Source organism: Panthera tigris, chromosome C1 (genome assembly GCF_018350195.1).
Source record: "Panthera tigris isolate Pti1 chromosome C1, P.tigris_Pti1_mat1.1, whole genome shotgun sequence".
Taxonomy (NCBI): Eukaryota; Metazoa; Chordata; class Mammalia; order Carnivora; family Felidae; genus Panthera; species Panthera tigris.
The window spans coordinates 21139109-21154981 of NC_056667.1; the positions used below are offsets into that span (position 1 = coordinate 21139109).

A 15873-nucleotide genomic window follows, 5' to 3' on the forward strand; every position below is an offset into this window, starting at 1 on the left:
TTAATAATGATGTCATTGTTTCCATAATATGAAAAAAAAAAATCCAAAGGCAAAGAATTACTAAGGCTAGATGTCTCTGTGAATTTTGAAGTCGTAAGGGTTCAACTACCATATTTTTTCAACTTGAAGATGTACTTTGTGTCCATGTTTATCAGGCTTTGTCTTATAATAGTACTTGTAGATGGAGCTGTTTCTCAATTGCCTGAAATTCTGTTATTATGTAAAAGCTGTGACTTAGAGTGAATAGTGTCTAAGAATCAAGGTGATAGAATAGATCAATCTCCCACTCCAGGCAAGAATTCCTCCTACCATAATCTCTGCCTCAATACTTCTACTGAAAGGGGTTTACTTCTCATCCAGACAGTCATTTTCACTCCTAGACACCAGCACTGGGGTCCCTATATGTGTTCTTCATATAAAGCTGAAATCTGTCTCCCTATAATTTCCACCCAGCATTTCTAATCCTGTCCTTTGGAACTACACAAAAGAAGTCAAATTTTTCTTAGAATCAGAGAATCTTAGGATAGTAAGCAAAATCTCTGGAGGCAGACAGATCTGAGTTTTAATACTGACTCTACCAGTTATTAGCAAGCAACTTAACTTCTCCCTCATCTGTCAAGTGGGTTAAAGTGCTAAGAGATTGAAATGAGATTAATATGTATAAAGTCTCTGATACCTGATGCTCAATAAATGTCAGATACTTCCTTCCTCTTCTCCACCCTCATTGCTGATTTCATCATAATTTCATATACTTGAAGACAGATGTTATATTCCACCCTTCTCAAGTCTTTTCCAAATTAAACACTCCCCAGTTTCTAAACCATTCTCCTAATAGTAACTCTGATTCATTACATACCTACAACACACAGTATGTGTCATGCACTGCCAAAGGCCTAACAAGTTAAATAACTTGCCTGAGGCCACATAAGCAGTGTCTGGGATTCAAGCCTAGATCTGTCTGGCTCTAAAGCTACATCTTCAAATCTAGATCCTATAGTAATGCTGTACAATTGCAATAAAATGCTAGCCACATATGTAATTCAAAGTAATCTAGTAGTTATATTTTTAAAAGTAATAAAAAAGGGAAAAATTAAACTTAATGATATATTGTATTAAATTCCAAATACCCCAAATGTCAGTTCAACATGTGATCAATTTAAAGAGTATTATGCAGGATTCCTGGGGGGTTCAGTCGGTTAAGCATCTGACTCTTGGTTTCGGCTCAGGTCGTGATCTCACGGTTCATGAGTTCAAGCCCCACATCGGGCTCCACTCTGACAGCATACAGCCTGCTTGGGATTCTCTCTCTCCCTCTCTCTCTCTCTCTCTGCCCCTCCCCTGCTTGCTCTCTCTCTCAAAATAAATAAACTTAAAAAAATTTAAAGTATGACACTTCACATTCTTTTTATCATAGTAAGTCTTCATAACCCCATGTATATCTTATGGCCATAGCAGATCTCAATTTGAACTAGCCAGATTTCAAGTGGTTAGTAACCACACGTGGTTTGTGGCTGCCACACTGGATAGCACATACTAGAGCAAAATTGCAGTGTCCCTGGCCTGGAATCTAAGGACTTAGGTTTCCCACCCCCAAATCCAGTGCTGGCTAAATATAGGAGACCAAGAAAATCATTTAATAATCCTTCTGCTAACCTCTGTTTTCTACTAATCATTCTGTCAACACAAACAATATTTATCAAGTGCCTGCACCGTGCCAGGCATTATTCCAGGAGCTGGGGATACTGCAGTGAACAAAACAAAGGCCCTGCTTTCACGGAGCTTGCTTATGACTTTAATGGGGTGGGGTGGATAAACAATTCAGTAAGTAAGAAGTATGTCGCCTAGTCAAACGTGCTATGAAGAAAAATAGAGCAGGAAATGAGGGAGGCACACTTCCTATAATTGCAAAAGACTTAAGATGAGAGTTATCTTTAACATGTTCAAGTAAGAGCAATGAGAAGAACGTGGCTGGAGCTGGGTTGGGGGGAGCAGGCACAGATGGGGATGGTGGGAATATGGTCAAAAAGGTAACATGTGATGGGGGCAGGTCATGTAGGCATAAGGAGGGCTTTGGATTTTGCTCTGAACGGAGGGATAACATGACTGATGAGGATGCTGGGGTTAATTAGGTTGAAAAGCAATGGTTATACCTTTTCCATAGGACTACACATATAGGAATCAGCCAATAAATGTCAGGTCATTCCTGGGGAAATATTAGTTTGTAACACTAAGAGTGAGGGTCTAGCATTGCATATAATGGTGGTGTAGATCTATCTTAATTCCCATCAGGCCACTCTTGAGAGCTGATGAAGAAACTGTGTATAGGTACATGTGTCTGGAAATTCATACTGATGGTCTGCTGTCCCAATGAAGACTGCTTAAAAACTGGTCCTAACTAACTCTTTGAGCCCAGTCTGGTGACTGGCTGGGAAGCATTAATGTATAAACTTTTCTCCTCCTTTGCTGGCACGAACTGTAGTAACTGGGGAAAGTCACTGTGGAGAAAGAGCCCAGGAATTCAGAAGGAAGCATGATAAAGAGACAAGCTTGGTGTCAGAAAGAACTGAACTTGTGAATGAGTTCTGCCATTTGCTGGCATTTGGCTTTGGGTAAGTCACCTTACCTCTCTAAACCTCTTTTTCCTCTTCTGTAACATCGAGATGGTAATATGTACATTTTAGCAGTATTTGGCATATCTCCACACATATAGTGACAAGTTATTGGTGTAGAGCAACAGTTCAATAATCGGTAGTAATTGTGATGTTTTCAACAAAATTTTTGAACACGTACACACACAAAGCACATTATTATGAACTGAATGTTGTGTCTCCCCCCAAATTCGTGCGTTGAACCCCTACCCTCCAACGTAACAGTACTAGGAGGTGGGGCCTTTGGGAGGTGATTACGATTAGATGAGGTCATGATGGAAATGCCCCCCGTGAATAGAATTGGTGGTCTTATAAAAAGTCCTCTTATAAAAGTCCTGAGAAGTTTGCTTTACTCTGCTCTTCACCATGTGAGGATACAGGAAGTCAGCAACAGCGGCCCAGAAGTGGGATCTCACAGAACCCAACCCTGCTGGTACCCTAATGTCATACTTCTAGACTCCAGAACTGTGAAGAATAAATTTCTATTGTTTATAACTCACCCATTCGATGGCATTTTGGTATAGCAGCTCCAGCTAAGACACACATTATGTGTGTACCAGGGAGATGAAACATGCAAAAAATATATTCAATAAGACAGAATGGGCTTGCACAAATGAGATACAAGATATAAAACCAATAACAGTTACAACCATTTATTGATTGCTTACAATAAGCCAGCCACTGCGCTAAGTGTTTCATAAACATCTCATTTTATTTTTGCAAATTCCACCTTAAAAAGTACTATTTTTATCTCTGTTTCACAAGAAAGGAAGCTGAGGCCCAGAGAGGGGAAGTGAGTTGCCCAAGGTAGCACAGCTGGGTAGTGGCAGAGGACAGAAGTGAGGCCCATTCTAGGCTCCAGGCCTCACATCCTCATCAGAAAAATCCATCCCTGTAACTCCTAGGCTTTGTCCAAGTTTTACCATTTTGTTCACAGATTTCCTGTCCATCTTTTTCTTTTTTAATTTAACCCTACTTTGAAATGCCAGCTAAAATATGGATAAATACTATGGTGCCTCAAGGGACCCATAATTCACTGGACTTTCCAAAGTTGGTGTCTGTATATGAAAAAAAGAGGGCCAGCAATTTTACAACCTCCTCCAGTCATTAGAGCGCTGAGAGCTTGTCATTCTGCCCAACATTGTGAATCACCAGGCAGATCAGGAGGCACATCCTAAGCCCTGGGGTATATGCAGCCTTAATAACCATCAGAGTCCTGTGCAAGGTCCAGTTTCTTAGCCGTCTTGTCTTCCTGTTCTACACTCTTTCAGGGTGATCTCAATTATTCTCATACCTTCAGCTACCATCTATCAGGCTCTGACTCTGAAATGACTACCTCCAGCCCAGCTCTCTCTCTTCTAACTCTGGCTGGGCACTACCACTTGTGTGTTTCATAAACACCTCATGCTCAATGTATCTACATATGAACTCACCTTTCCTGCCTCACCCACACTGCTTTGTGTTTCCTAGCTCAGAAAAAAAGCACTACCGTGGCCACCCAAGGTAGAAATCTAGACACCTGTGACTCCTTCTATCTTTAGCTCTGGTTAGTCATCAAATCATTCTGTATTTTTAAAATCTCTTTTTTCTTGCAATTATTTCTCAGTTGGAATTGCGTCAAAGCTCCTCACTGGTCTTCTTTCTCCAAGCTCTCCTTTCTCAAGCTTTTCTCCACATTGCAACCAGGGTGATCTTTTTATTTTGTATTATTTATTTTGAGAGAGTGAGTGGAAGGAGCAGACAAAGGGAGAGAGAGAGAATTCCAAGCAGGCTCCTCAGTGCAGAGACTGATGCACCCTCGAACTCAAGAACTGTGAGATCATGACCTGAGCCAAAGTCCGACACTTAACCAAATGAGCCACTCAGGGGTCCCCCAGGTGATCTTTTTAAAGCTCACAAATTTCTTCAGACTGGCATGCAAATTCTTCCAGATTCGGGGCCTTACTCCTTCCCTGAACTCATTTATTTTGGCCCCTAACCTCAGATTCTATATCCTAATTCTACTTAACTCTGTGTCCTTTTGTACATGCTGTTCCCCTCACCTGAAACTCCCTTTCCTCCCTTCTTTATCTAACACCTATTGATCCTTCAGGTTACTCTGGGCTTTGATGACCTTTTCCAGGAATCCTTCATTGATGCCCCCACGATGGATCAAGTGTCCTGCTTGCTTCCAAAGCAGCTGAGCTGTTGATACCTCATTTTTCTATTGAGTCAAATCACATGGTACAGGCTCCTTAGTTTGACCCTCTGATTCCCACAACTTGCCTATAAACTCTTTTGAGGGTACAGATGGGAGTCAACAGCTAACAGAAAGTCTGGAACAGTCTAGCCTTTCAAGAAATGTTCAATTAAAAAAAATGAATGGGAGGTGGTGTAGGTAACAGCGGGGGAACTAGACCTAGAAGTGCAAGTAAAGTAATTAAGAGAGAGGGCTCTGAAGTCAACCATCTTACGTTTGTATCGTAGTCTCTCCACTCCTTTGTATGCTAACAACTCGTTGCCTGGGTTTCCCCATCAGTGAAATTACAGTAATGATTGTACGTGGCTCATAGGGCTGCTGTGAGGGTCAAATATTAAATTTTGATACTCTGTTCAGTATTTTTTGCATTAAATTTGTAAAATATTGCATTAAAATATTATTTATCTTAGCCACTGAGTGTCTTTCTTTCTTTTGTGGCACCAACATTTTTATTTGCCCACTTTCCTGCTCTCTTTCAACATTATAAACATTAATGAAACATTACAAACCAAATTAATCTTTTTGATCCAAGGTTTTGTTAGGAACCATTATGTTACAAAGAGGTGGCAAATCTATGCCTACTTTTATGATTCTCTGGCCCCTCTCAACCTCTGGGTGTCACTTCTCTTGTCCTTTTTCGGCTGTCCTTAACAGCCACTGAATTTCTGGTGTCCCTTTGATTCTTTCTTTACAGGAGAGTGCCTCATCCACTTCACTCTAGTCCTCACTTTGTCCGCAATTTATACACTCAACACAAATCAACGTTCAACAAACATTCGTTGAATTTACTTATCTCCCTATATTCTCAACTTGAAGTAAAATATATAAAGTGAACAAATATTAAGTGTTTTGCTAAGCTCCCCAATTGTTCAGAACATTATACTTCGCAGTAAAGGGTGTCTTTTCACCCTCTCTCCTCTGCTTTCTGCAGCTCCCTTCCCCGGGCTCTCTTTTGCCCGTCAAGAGACTTCCTAAGGCAAAACTTTCCAGGTCGTCGAACTTGAAAAAATATCTTCCTACAGGGTGGCCTATGACATCAACGACACCGGTAAATCCCAGAGGAACGCTCCAAAAGAAGCCGCCATCTCCCATACAGCAGCAATGCATCTTGCGCATGCGCTTCTGCTTGCGAGCCAGAAAAGAGGAGCTTTTTATCCCTTCTCGGCACCCTTACGTCGGTGTGGAGATTTACGTGACGACCGCCTCTTGCCGGAAATGGAAAGACGAAGAAGAGGTGTTGCAACACCCAGAGGGCTTTAACTTTAGGGCTGGGGGCTAATTGTCGTTTAAAGGCTCCGACGTGCTGGGGTGAATATATTACCCATTTTGCGAGTAGAGACTACAGCGCGCCCGGAGGTGTGTTTCTAGTGTAAGTGGGCACGTGTCTTTGATGCTGACTTAAGGGACCTAAACCGTCCTCTTAAAAACACTTTCCGCCTCGCTGGCTTTGAAAGGCGTTTTCAGGGAGGCGGAACGCCTAGATTTTAGTCTGATCCAAGCTCTGCCACCGACTTCCTGTGTCCTTGGGCCCCTCTCCCAAAGACACAATATTTTCATCTATAAATTAAAGAGTAGACAAAGTCTCTTAAGTCACTTTTCGGGTCTGAATGTTATCGCATGTCACAAAGTCTTGGAGGTGAAATACAGTTGGCCCCATTTTATAGGTAAGACATTGAGTTCCAGGGTGAGAGGATTGATGACTTCTTCAAGATTGCACAGAAAACTTTTAGAGATTTCAGACTTTGAGACTAGAAGATTATGCTGTAACTCCATGACCAAGTCTCCTTTGTATATTTCTGTATCATCAGTTCCTGAAACGGGCCTATACCAGCTACTCAAAAAGTTTGGGTAAATGAATCTTTTGATGTCAAGGCCAATGACTCGAGCAGATCTGTTGTCTCTCCATCCTTCTGATGTATTAACAATGTAACTCTTCTTCAGGTGTTTCTTGTGCTTTACTTGACTGGGGACTCCGAAATCAGTTCTGTTGTTTTCAACTTAATCGGAGACCATGGAGGCACCTCCAGTCACCATGATGCCTGTCACTGGAGGCACCATTAATATGATGGAGTACCTGCTGCAAGGTAAGTGAACAAGGCAACTTGGATGGCCTGTTTTCCTCTTTCTGTTCGGCATCTGTGGAGGTGAGAGGCTGTTAAAGGCAGCCTGCATAATTTCTGGCACCCAGTAGACAACAACTTTTTAAGGTTTAAATGTTGGGGCGCCTGGGTGGCTCAGTCGGTTAAGCGTCCGACTTCAGCTCAGGTCACGATCTCGCGGTGCGTGAGTTCGAGCCCCGCGTGGGGCGCTGGGCTGACGGCCCGGAGCCTGGAGGCTGCTTCCGATTCTGTGTCTCCCTCTCTCTCTGCCCCTCCCCCATTCATGCTTTGTCTCTCTCTGTCTCAAAAATAAATAAACGTTAAAAAAAATTATTTTTTAAAAAAAATAAATAAAGTTTAAATGTTAATTATGGTCACAAACACATAACATTAAATTAAGTGTACAGTTAAGTAATGTTAAGTGTATTCGCATTGTTGTATAGCTGATCTCCAGAATTTTTTTATCTTGCAGAACTTAAACTCTGTACCAATTAAACACTAATTGCTCCTTTCCCCTCCCCTCAGCCCTTGGTAACCACCTTTCTACTTTGTTTCTGATTTTGACTACTTTAGATACATCATATGAGTGGAATCATACAGTGTCTTTTTGACTGGCTTATTTTACTTGGCATTAATGTCCTTAAGGTTTATCCCTATTGTAGCGTGTGACAGGATTCCCCCTTTTTAAGGCCGAATAACATTTTATTGCGTGTAAATACGTTTTCTTTACCCATTCATCTGTCATTTGGGTTGCTTTCACCTCTTGGTTATCGCGAATAATGCTACAGCAAACATGGGTGTGCAAATATCTCTTCAAGATCCTGCTTTGAATTCTCAATATATGCACAGAAGTGGGATTATTGGATCCTATGGTGATTCCCTGATACTATTATTAGCTCCATCTTATAGATCAGGAAATAGGTAAAGCAGTTTTCCCAGATGAGAAAACTCCAGAGAGGGTAGTGATTTTCAGGAGGTCATATAATGTTTAGTGGAAGAATTTAGTCTTTAATTCAGATTATTCTTGTAATAACTTAGTATGAACAACATAAGGTTATTCTCATTCCTCAGGCTACCTCTCATTCAGTCCTTCCCAACTCAGTAAGTGCCACTGTCATTCACCAGTTGCAAGAACGAAACATTTAGGAGTCAGTCTCTGTTTTTCACTTTACTCCCATAGCTAGTCCATCTCTAAGTCTTACTCATTTTACTTCCAAAGTATATTTAAATTTTTTTAATGTTTATTTATTTATTTTGAGAGAGAGCAAGAGAGCACAAGTAGGGGAGGGGCAGAGACAGAGGGAGAGAGTCCCAAGCAGACTCCCGCACTGTCAGTTCAGAGCCCGATGCAGGGCTTCAACCGACAAACTGTGAGATCATGACCTGAGCCAAGATCAAGAGTCAGACGTTTAACTGACTGAGCCACCCAGACGCCCCCCAAAATATATCTTAAATATGTATTTTCTGTACCTGTAGTACCACATCCTGGTTTATCATTGCTCTTCTGACCTACTTTCATAACCTTTTACTCACTACATTGCTTCCACTTTTGATTATCTGTCTCTTTCCAAACAACAGTCCATCTTTTTAAAAAATTGTCGTATTGGGGCACGTGGGTGTCTTACTCGGTTAAGCATCTGATTCTTAATCTCAGCCTGGGTCTTTTTTTTTTTTTTTTAGATTAAAAAAATGTTTATTTTTGAGAGAGAGTGAGTGGGGGAGGGGCATAGAGAGAGGGAGAGAGAGAGAAGAGAGAGAGAATCTCAAGCAGACTCCGCACACTGCCACATTTTGCCATATTTGCCTTTTTTTTTTTTTTTTTTTTTTTTTTGCTATTTTTTTTCCTTTTTTCAGATTTTATTTTTAATCTCTACACCCAACGTGGGGCTCAAACTTAACACTGAGATCAAGAGTCGCATGCTTTTCTGAATATGCCAGCTTGGCACCCCTTTTGTGCTATTCTTAAAGAAAATCTCTGACGTTATAACATTTTACCCCTAAACTCTTCAGTTTGCATCTCTAAGAAACAAGGATATTTTTCTTTAAAAAAAAAAGTGTGTATTTAGTTTTGAGAGAGGGAGTACACATGCAAGTGGGAGAGGAGCAGAGAGAGGGAGACAGGGTCCAAAGCAGATTCCACACTGACAGCAGAGAGCCAGATGCAGGGCTCAAACTCACAAACCGTGAGATCATAACCTGAGCCAAAGTCGGACGCTTAACCAACTGAGCCACCCCAGATGCCCCAAAGGATAATTTTCTTCATAGCCCTAATGCCATTATTATTATCTTAAGAAAATTAATAATATATTTCAATATCATCTAACATCTAGTCCATATTCAAAAGTTTCCCCCCAGTTGTCCCCAAAATGTGTTTTGGAACCAGGATGCAATCAAGTTTCATGCATTAGATTTGATAATTGTGTCTCTTAAGTCTCTTTTAATTTGGCTCAGTCTCCCCTCATTCACACTTTTTTTCTTCATGACCGTGTCTTGTTGAAGAGTCCATACCAGTTTTCCTGGAATGATTCTTTTATAGTATAAATCGGTCATGTCTTTCCCTTTTGTTGAAAATAAAGTGTGGAGCTCATAGCTGCCCTGGTGACCTTGGGGTAAAATACCACCCTCACCAGAGACTGTGTGTAAGGCCTACACACCGTGGCCCAGGCCACATCCCCCTTTCACTGGTGTCTTCCTTCTCACTCACTGCACTTCAGGCACACTGATACCTTTTCATTTTCTTGAATTCCCCAGCTCCTTTCCTGCCTCTGTGCCATAGAGCTTAATGATCTCTCTGCCTCAGTAGTTTTCTCCAGCTCTTTAAATAACCATCTCATTTTCATCCTCAGGTCTCAGCTCTGTTATATCCCCTTAGGGAGACCTTCTCTGACTCCCACCCCTCATGTCTTTTCTCCACCCCCACCAATTGCTCTCTATCCCACCCCCCTTTTATTTCCTTGTATTTCTCTTCACATACTTATTTATTTTTTGTTTCCCCCACTAAATTCTAATCTCCATGAGGACATAGACCTCTACTTCCTAGCATAGTGCCTGGAATTCAAGTATAGGTTGAGGGGGCACCTGGGTGGCTCAGTCAGTTGAGCGTCTGACTTCTGCTCAGGTCATGATCTCCAGTTCAAGAGTTCGAGCCCCACATCGGGCCCACTGCTGTCAGCTTGTGGCCCACTTCGGATCCTCTCTCCCTCCCTCTCTGCCTCTCCCCCACTCTCTCTCTCTCAAAAATAAATAAACATTATTTAAAAAAAAAAAAAAGAAGAAGTATAGGTTGAATGAACTTAAACACTTAAAAAGCTCTAATGTTTGAGGAATGAACAAACACGTCTGATACTGTCCCGAATGTAGGGTACAATGTATTGAATGTAGAACCTGTTCCCTGCTCCCATGATCTTCTATCCTGTATTTAATCTGTTATTGCTTTTCCTACAACACTGTCCATTGCCAAAAATTCATTCCTTTGAGTCCCATTATCAATGTTTACCACAGTAACAGTGTATACTCTTACTTTAACAGATTTATTCAATAAACATTTGAATATGTTCCTAGCAGCGGAGGAAGAAAGATGAATAAAGTATCAATGCACAGGGGAGTCTGGGTGGCTCAGTCAGTTATGGTCCAATTTCGGCTCAGGTCAAGATCTCATGGTTCATGGGTTCGAGCCCTGTGACGGGCTCTGTGCTGACAGCTGGGAGCCTGGAGCCTGCTTCTGATTCTGTGTCTCCCTCTCTCTCTGCCCCTCCCCTGCTCATGCTCTGTTTCTTTCTGTCTCTCAAAAATAAAAAATGTAAAAAAAAAAAAAAAAAAAAAAATTAAAAATTAAAAAAAGTATCAATACACAATTGATATATTGAAAGATGACAAAAGAATCGAAGTAATAATGCTAAAATAAACTAAAGCAGGGAGGTGGAAAGTGATCGGAGGGAGACCTGCAGTCTTCATTTAGGGTGATTAGAAAAGATGTCTCTGATAAAGTGATACTTGAGCAAAGACTGAAAGAAAGTAATGGGATGAGGCATGCAAATACTGGTGAGAAAAATGTTCTACGTGTAGGGAATAAGGGAAGGGGCTCTGAAGAGCAATACTTTATCAAATACTTGGCATTTTCAGGGAGTAGCAGGAAGATCACTGTGGCTGGAGAGAGTGATGTAGGGGGATAGTGAAGGAAATAATGCTGGACTGGTAGAGACCACAATGTATAGGGCCTTGTAGATGATAGTAAAGACTTTGGGATTTATTTTGAATGACACAGGAAGCCATTGGAGGGTTCTGAGCAGAAGAGTGTCATTATCTGCCTTCTATTCTAAAAAGAACATTTAGCTGTTGTGTGGAGAAGAAGCAGGCAAGGGTAGAAGTAGCTATTGGAAAAAACAGGCAAGATATGAAGGAAACTTGGACCAGATGGAAATGAATGAGGGAGTGAGAAGTGGTTGGATTCTGCATGTATTTTAAACATATGGATTGGATGTAGGTGTGGGGGAAAGTAAGGACTCCAGATGATTCTGTGGTTTGGAGCCTGGGCAACTGGAGGCAGAGAGTTTCCATTGATTATGATGGAGAAGACTGCAGAAGGAATAGGATTCTGGAGGAAATCCCACAGCTGGATACTGAACATATGAAGGTGAAGATGTCTGTTAGGTATCAAAGTGGAGAAGGTGAGTAGACAGTTGGATATATGAGTCTGTGGTTCATGAGATATAAACATGGGAGTCCTCAGGCCATAGATGATATTTAAAGCCATAACATTAAATTAGGTCACCTAGGGAGGAAGAGATTGTTGATAAAGAGGACCAGGATTGAGTCCTAGGATCCTCTAGTAATTAGGGAAGATGAGAAAGACCCAGCAAAGTAGACTTAAAAGGAATGGTCAGTGAATTAGGTGAAGAACTAAGAGTTGTGTCCCAGAGGCCAAGAGAAGATAGATTTTAAAGTGGGTATAATCTAATAATCTTACCAAAATGCTGTTTGGAGGATGAATAAGAGAACAAAGATTAGTGTATTTCTATGGAGCATTTGGTTCTCTTACTTCGATATAGTGTGTAAAAAAGAAATGTTATAATCTATAGATGGAAAACTTGTGTTTGCTGGAAATAGAAGATAATTTTTTTAAATAAATGGCAACAAAAGAGTGTTGTTATTATTCTAGATAGATGCTCTTGCTGTTAAAGACTCTGAGCCCAAAGCCTGCTGGAGATTAGCATTTAGAGAAGGCCTAAGGACTTTCTGGTACCAGATAAGACAATGCAAAACACTGAAAGGGAATTAACTTTATCATAATGTTGTCCAATACTTTGGCAGTATAATCCCTCAAAAATCTCATATATTGGACCAGTACTTTACAGAATACTGCAGTAAACTGTTTTGGTTTTTCATTGAAGTTTTTTCAATCTTTTACTAATCCCAGTACCCTAAATTAAAGAATGGACTCAACAATGCTCTTTCCTTCTTCAGGAAGCGTTTTAGATCACAGTTTGGAAAGCCTCATCCACCGCCTTCGTGGTTTGTGCGACAACATGGAACCCGAGACTTTCCTTGACCATGAGATGGTATTCCTCCTTAAGGGCCAGCAGGCCAGTCCGTTTGTTCTAAGGGCCCGGCGTTCTATGGATAGGGGAGGGGCACCCTGGCATCTGCGCTACCTGGGACAGCCAGAAATGGGAGACAAGAACCGCCATGCCCTGGTGCGAAATTGTGTGGACATTGCAACATCTGAGAACCTCACTGACTTCTTAATGGAAATGGGCTTCCGCATGGACCATGAGTTTGTCGCCAAGGGTCACTTATTTCGTAAGGGTATCATGAAGATTATGGTGTACAAGATCTTCCGCATCCTCGTGCCAGGAAACACAGACAGCACTGAGGCCTTGTCACTTTCTTATCTCGTGGAACTAAGTGTTGTTGCACCAGCTGGGCAGGACATGGTCTCTGATGACATGAGGAACTTTGCTGAGCAGCTGAAACCTCTGGTTCACCTAGAGAAAATAGACCCCAAAAGGCTCATGTGACTAAGACAGTCTGTCTGCCACTGGGGCCTGCCCTCACCTGTTACAAAAAAGAAAATGTAGTAAATTCCCCTTTTCCACCACTGCCAGCCAGGCATTCTTCCCTCAGAAAGGAGGACAGTGAGAACTTAGTTGGTTCTTTGCACAGTTTTCCTCATGTGGCAAACTTGTGACAGGCTTTCCAGATTAAAGGCTCAGGATAACCTGAAGAATCTATCCAATTCCTCTGTATAAAGATGGAAAACCAGAATAAATTAGCTTTTAGAAAGAAAAATCTTTTGAATTTCTTTTTGCTATTTGTGTATCAGATTTGTAAAGTAGAGGCTGTGAGCTTGTATTAGTTGGTAATAAAGCCTATGAAGAAAAACATCTGTGATTTTGATTCTTTGTTACCCTGCTAATTTGGGGTAGATTAACTACCAGTTGGAACAAAAAAAAAAAGGCAGTTTTTAGTTTTATTATTTTTTTATTTTTATTTTTTTAATGTTCTTTTTTAAGTTTACTTATTTTGAGAGAGAGCAAGTGTGAGAGGAGGAGGGACAGGGAGAGGGAGAGAGAGAATCAGAAGCAAGCTCCACATACCATCAGCATGGAACCCAGTGTGAGACTTGATCTTGTGAACTGTGAGATCGTGACCTAAACTGAAATCAAGAGTCCGCCAGTTAACCAACTGAGCCTCTCAGGCGCCCGGCAGTTTTTAGTTTTAAGTTTGATAGAGGTGAGGGGTGCCTGGGGGTGCCAGTTGGCTAAGCGTCTGACTCTCCGTTTCAGCTCAGGTCATGATCTCACGGTTTTGTGAGTTCAAGCCTTGCATCAGGCTCTGTGCTGGTGGTGCAGAGCCTGCTTGGGGTTTTCTCTCTTCTCCCTCTCTCTCTGCCCCTCCCCTGCCCACACTATCTCTGTCTCTCTCTAAATAAATAAACAGGGGCACCTGGGTGGCTCAGTCAGTTAAGTGTCCAACTTTGGCTCAGGTCATGATCTCACAGTTCATGAGTTTGAGCCCCGTGTGAGGCTTTGTGCTGACAGCTCAGAGCCTGGAGCCTGCTTTGAATTCTGTGTCTCCTTCTCTCTCTGCCCCTCCCCTGCTCATGTTCTGTCTCTCTCTGTCTCTCAAAATAAATAGGTAAACAAACAAATAAACTTAAAAAAAATGTTAAAATTTTTTGATAGAGGTGGTAGTTTTTACCTTTAACCAAAGTGGCACATTTATCGAAAAAATTTTAAATACAAACAAAAATAAGAAAATAACCTATAATCCTATTATTCAAAGAGATAACCTATTTCTATTCTGGTATATATCCTTCTAGTCTTCTATAAATTTATACATATGAGATATATTTTGTAATGCTTATTTTGAGAGAGAGAGAAAAAAAAGCATGAGTGGGGGAGGGGCAGACAGGGAGGGAGAGAGAATCCCAAGCAAGGTCCAGGCTCAGCACGGAGCCTGAAATAGGGCTTGATCTCATAACCTGAACCAAAATCAAGAGTTGGATGCTTAACTGACTGAACGACCCTGGCACCCCAAGGTATATTTATTTTATAAAATTACTCTGGGGCACCTGGGTGGCTCAGTCAATTAAACGTCCGACTTCAGCTCAGGTCATGATCTCACAGTTCATGAGTTCAGTTCCCACATCGGGCTTACTGCTGTCATCACAGAGCCCACTTCAGATCCTCTGTCTCCCTCTCTATGCCCTTCATGTGCACTCTCTATGTGTACTCTCTCAAAAATAAACATTAAAAAATATATATATACTGGTTTATATCCTCCTTTTTCTGTTTATCGTTAACATCTTTCCAGGACATTAGACTATAGTGTCCTTCTGTAAAAACAAACAAAAAACTTCATTTAAACAGGGAAACCGAGGTAGAGATTAGTCAACTTTCTATTAATTAGCTGGTGTGTAAATATTGATATTTATAATTGCTATCTGTATCCCTTATGGATTTTCCATAACTTAATTGATTCCCATACTTTGGGATTTTTAGTTTGATCCCAATTTTTGGCTTTTATAAATAATCCTGTAATGCTAGTGTTTTTCATCGTTGACATCATTGACATCTCTGACTAGCTTTAGGATAAATCCTAGGGAACTGTTGAGTCAAAGGGTATGCACTATTTTAAGACTTCTGCCATGCATTGCCAAATGCCTTCCAGAAATGTCCCAGTTTTCACTCCCACCAGCGGTAGATGAGGTTCCCAAAAATGTTGCCAAAGCTGGGTGTGACTGTGAAAACTTGTTTTCCCCATTTGATGATAAATGGTAACTAGTTTTAGTTTTCTTTTTAAAATAGTCATCAGTGAGATTAAAATTTTTTATGTTTACTGGACATTTTTTTCTTACGTGACTTGCCTTTTCATTGATTGTTCATCTTATCTAGTCATTTATGAAGAGCTTTTATAAAAATTTTCCCCATTTATCATTTGTATTTAATTTTTTCTTTTTTTAAGTAACAGTTCTTAGTGGGATAAATGTGTTGCTCATTTTAATACTTGTAGAGTTGTTTTTTTTTTAATACACTGGAGAGAGTTTGGCTTGCTAAAAATTGTAGGTTATTCAAAATGTTCATTTTTTTCTGGAACCTTCACTTAGATCACACCACAGTTGCGCTACATTGAACAAATCATAATTCTCTTTGGATCTCAGTTACTTGAAATATTATATGAATATTCTGTTAGGATGCTTTAGACTACAAGTAACAGAAAACCTATCCAAAGCTACCTTAAACAGTAAGGCTGGCATTATCTCATGAAATGATAAGTTCTAAGATGGGGCAGCTTCCAAGTTGGGTAGGTAGTTATTTCTCTGGCTCTGGAATCCTGTTCTTGGCTTTCCCCTGAATGTTTTCAAGATAGTTTCCCCCACCCCCTC

General features: G+C 40.9%; 1 protein-coding gene across 4 annotated transcripts; it reads left to right on the top strand.

Annotated features, from left to right (window-relative positions):
• The first annotated feature begins 6087 nt into the window (after window positions 1-6087).
• On the top strand, window positions 6088-13388 carry MED18 (mediator complex subunit 18). Of its 4 annotated transcripts, none has more exons than XM_007097921.3 (3): window positions 6088-6551; window positions 6829-6971; window positions 12450-13388. In XM_007097921.3, the coding sequence occupies exons 2-3, from the start codon at window positions 6899-6901 to the stop codon at window positions 13001-13003; spliced, it is 627 nt and encodes a 208-aa protein (XP_007097983.1). In that variant the 5' UTR covers window positions 6088-6551; window positions 6829-6898; the 3' UTR covers window positions 13004-13388. The 4 variants fall into 4 exon arrangements, with proteins under 4 accessions (XP_007097983.1, XP_007097981.1, XP_007097982.1 ...); XM_007097919.3 differs by having other exon boundaries at window positions 6088-6256; XM_007097920.3 differs by having other exon boundaries at window positions 6088-6243.
• Window positions 13389-15873: the final 2485 nt, after the last annotated feature.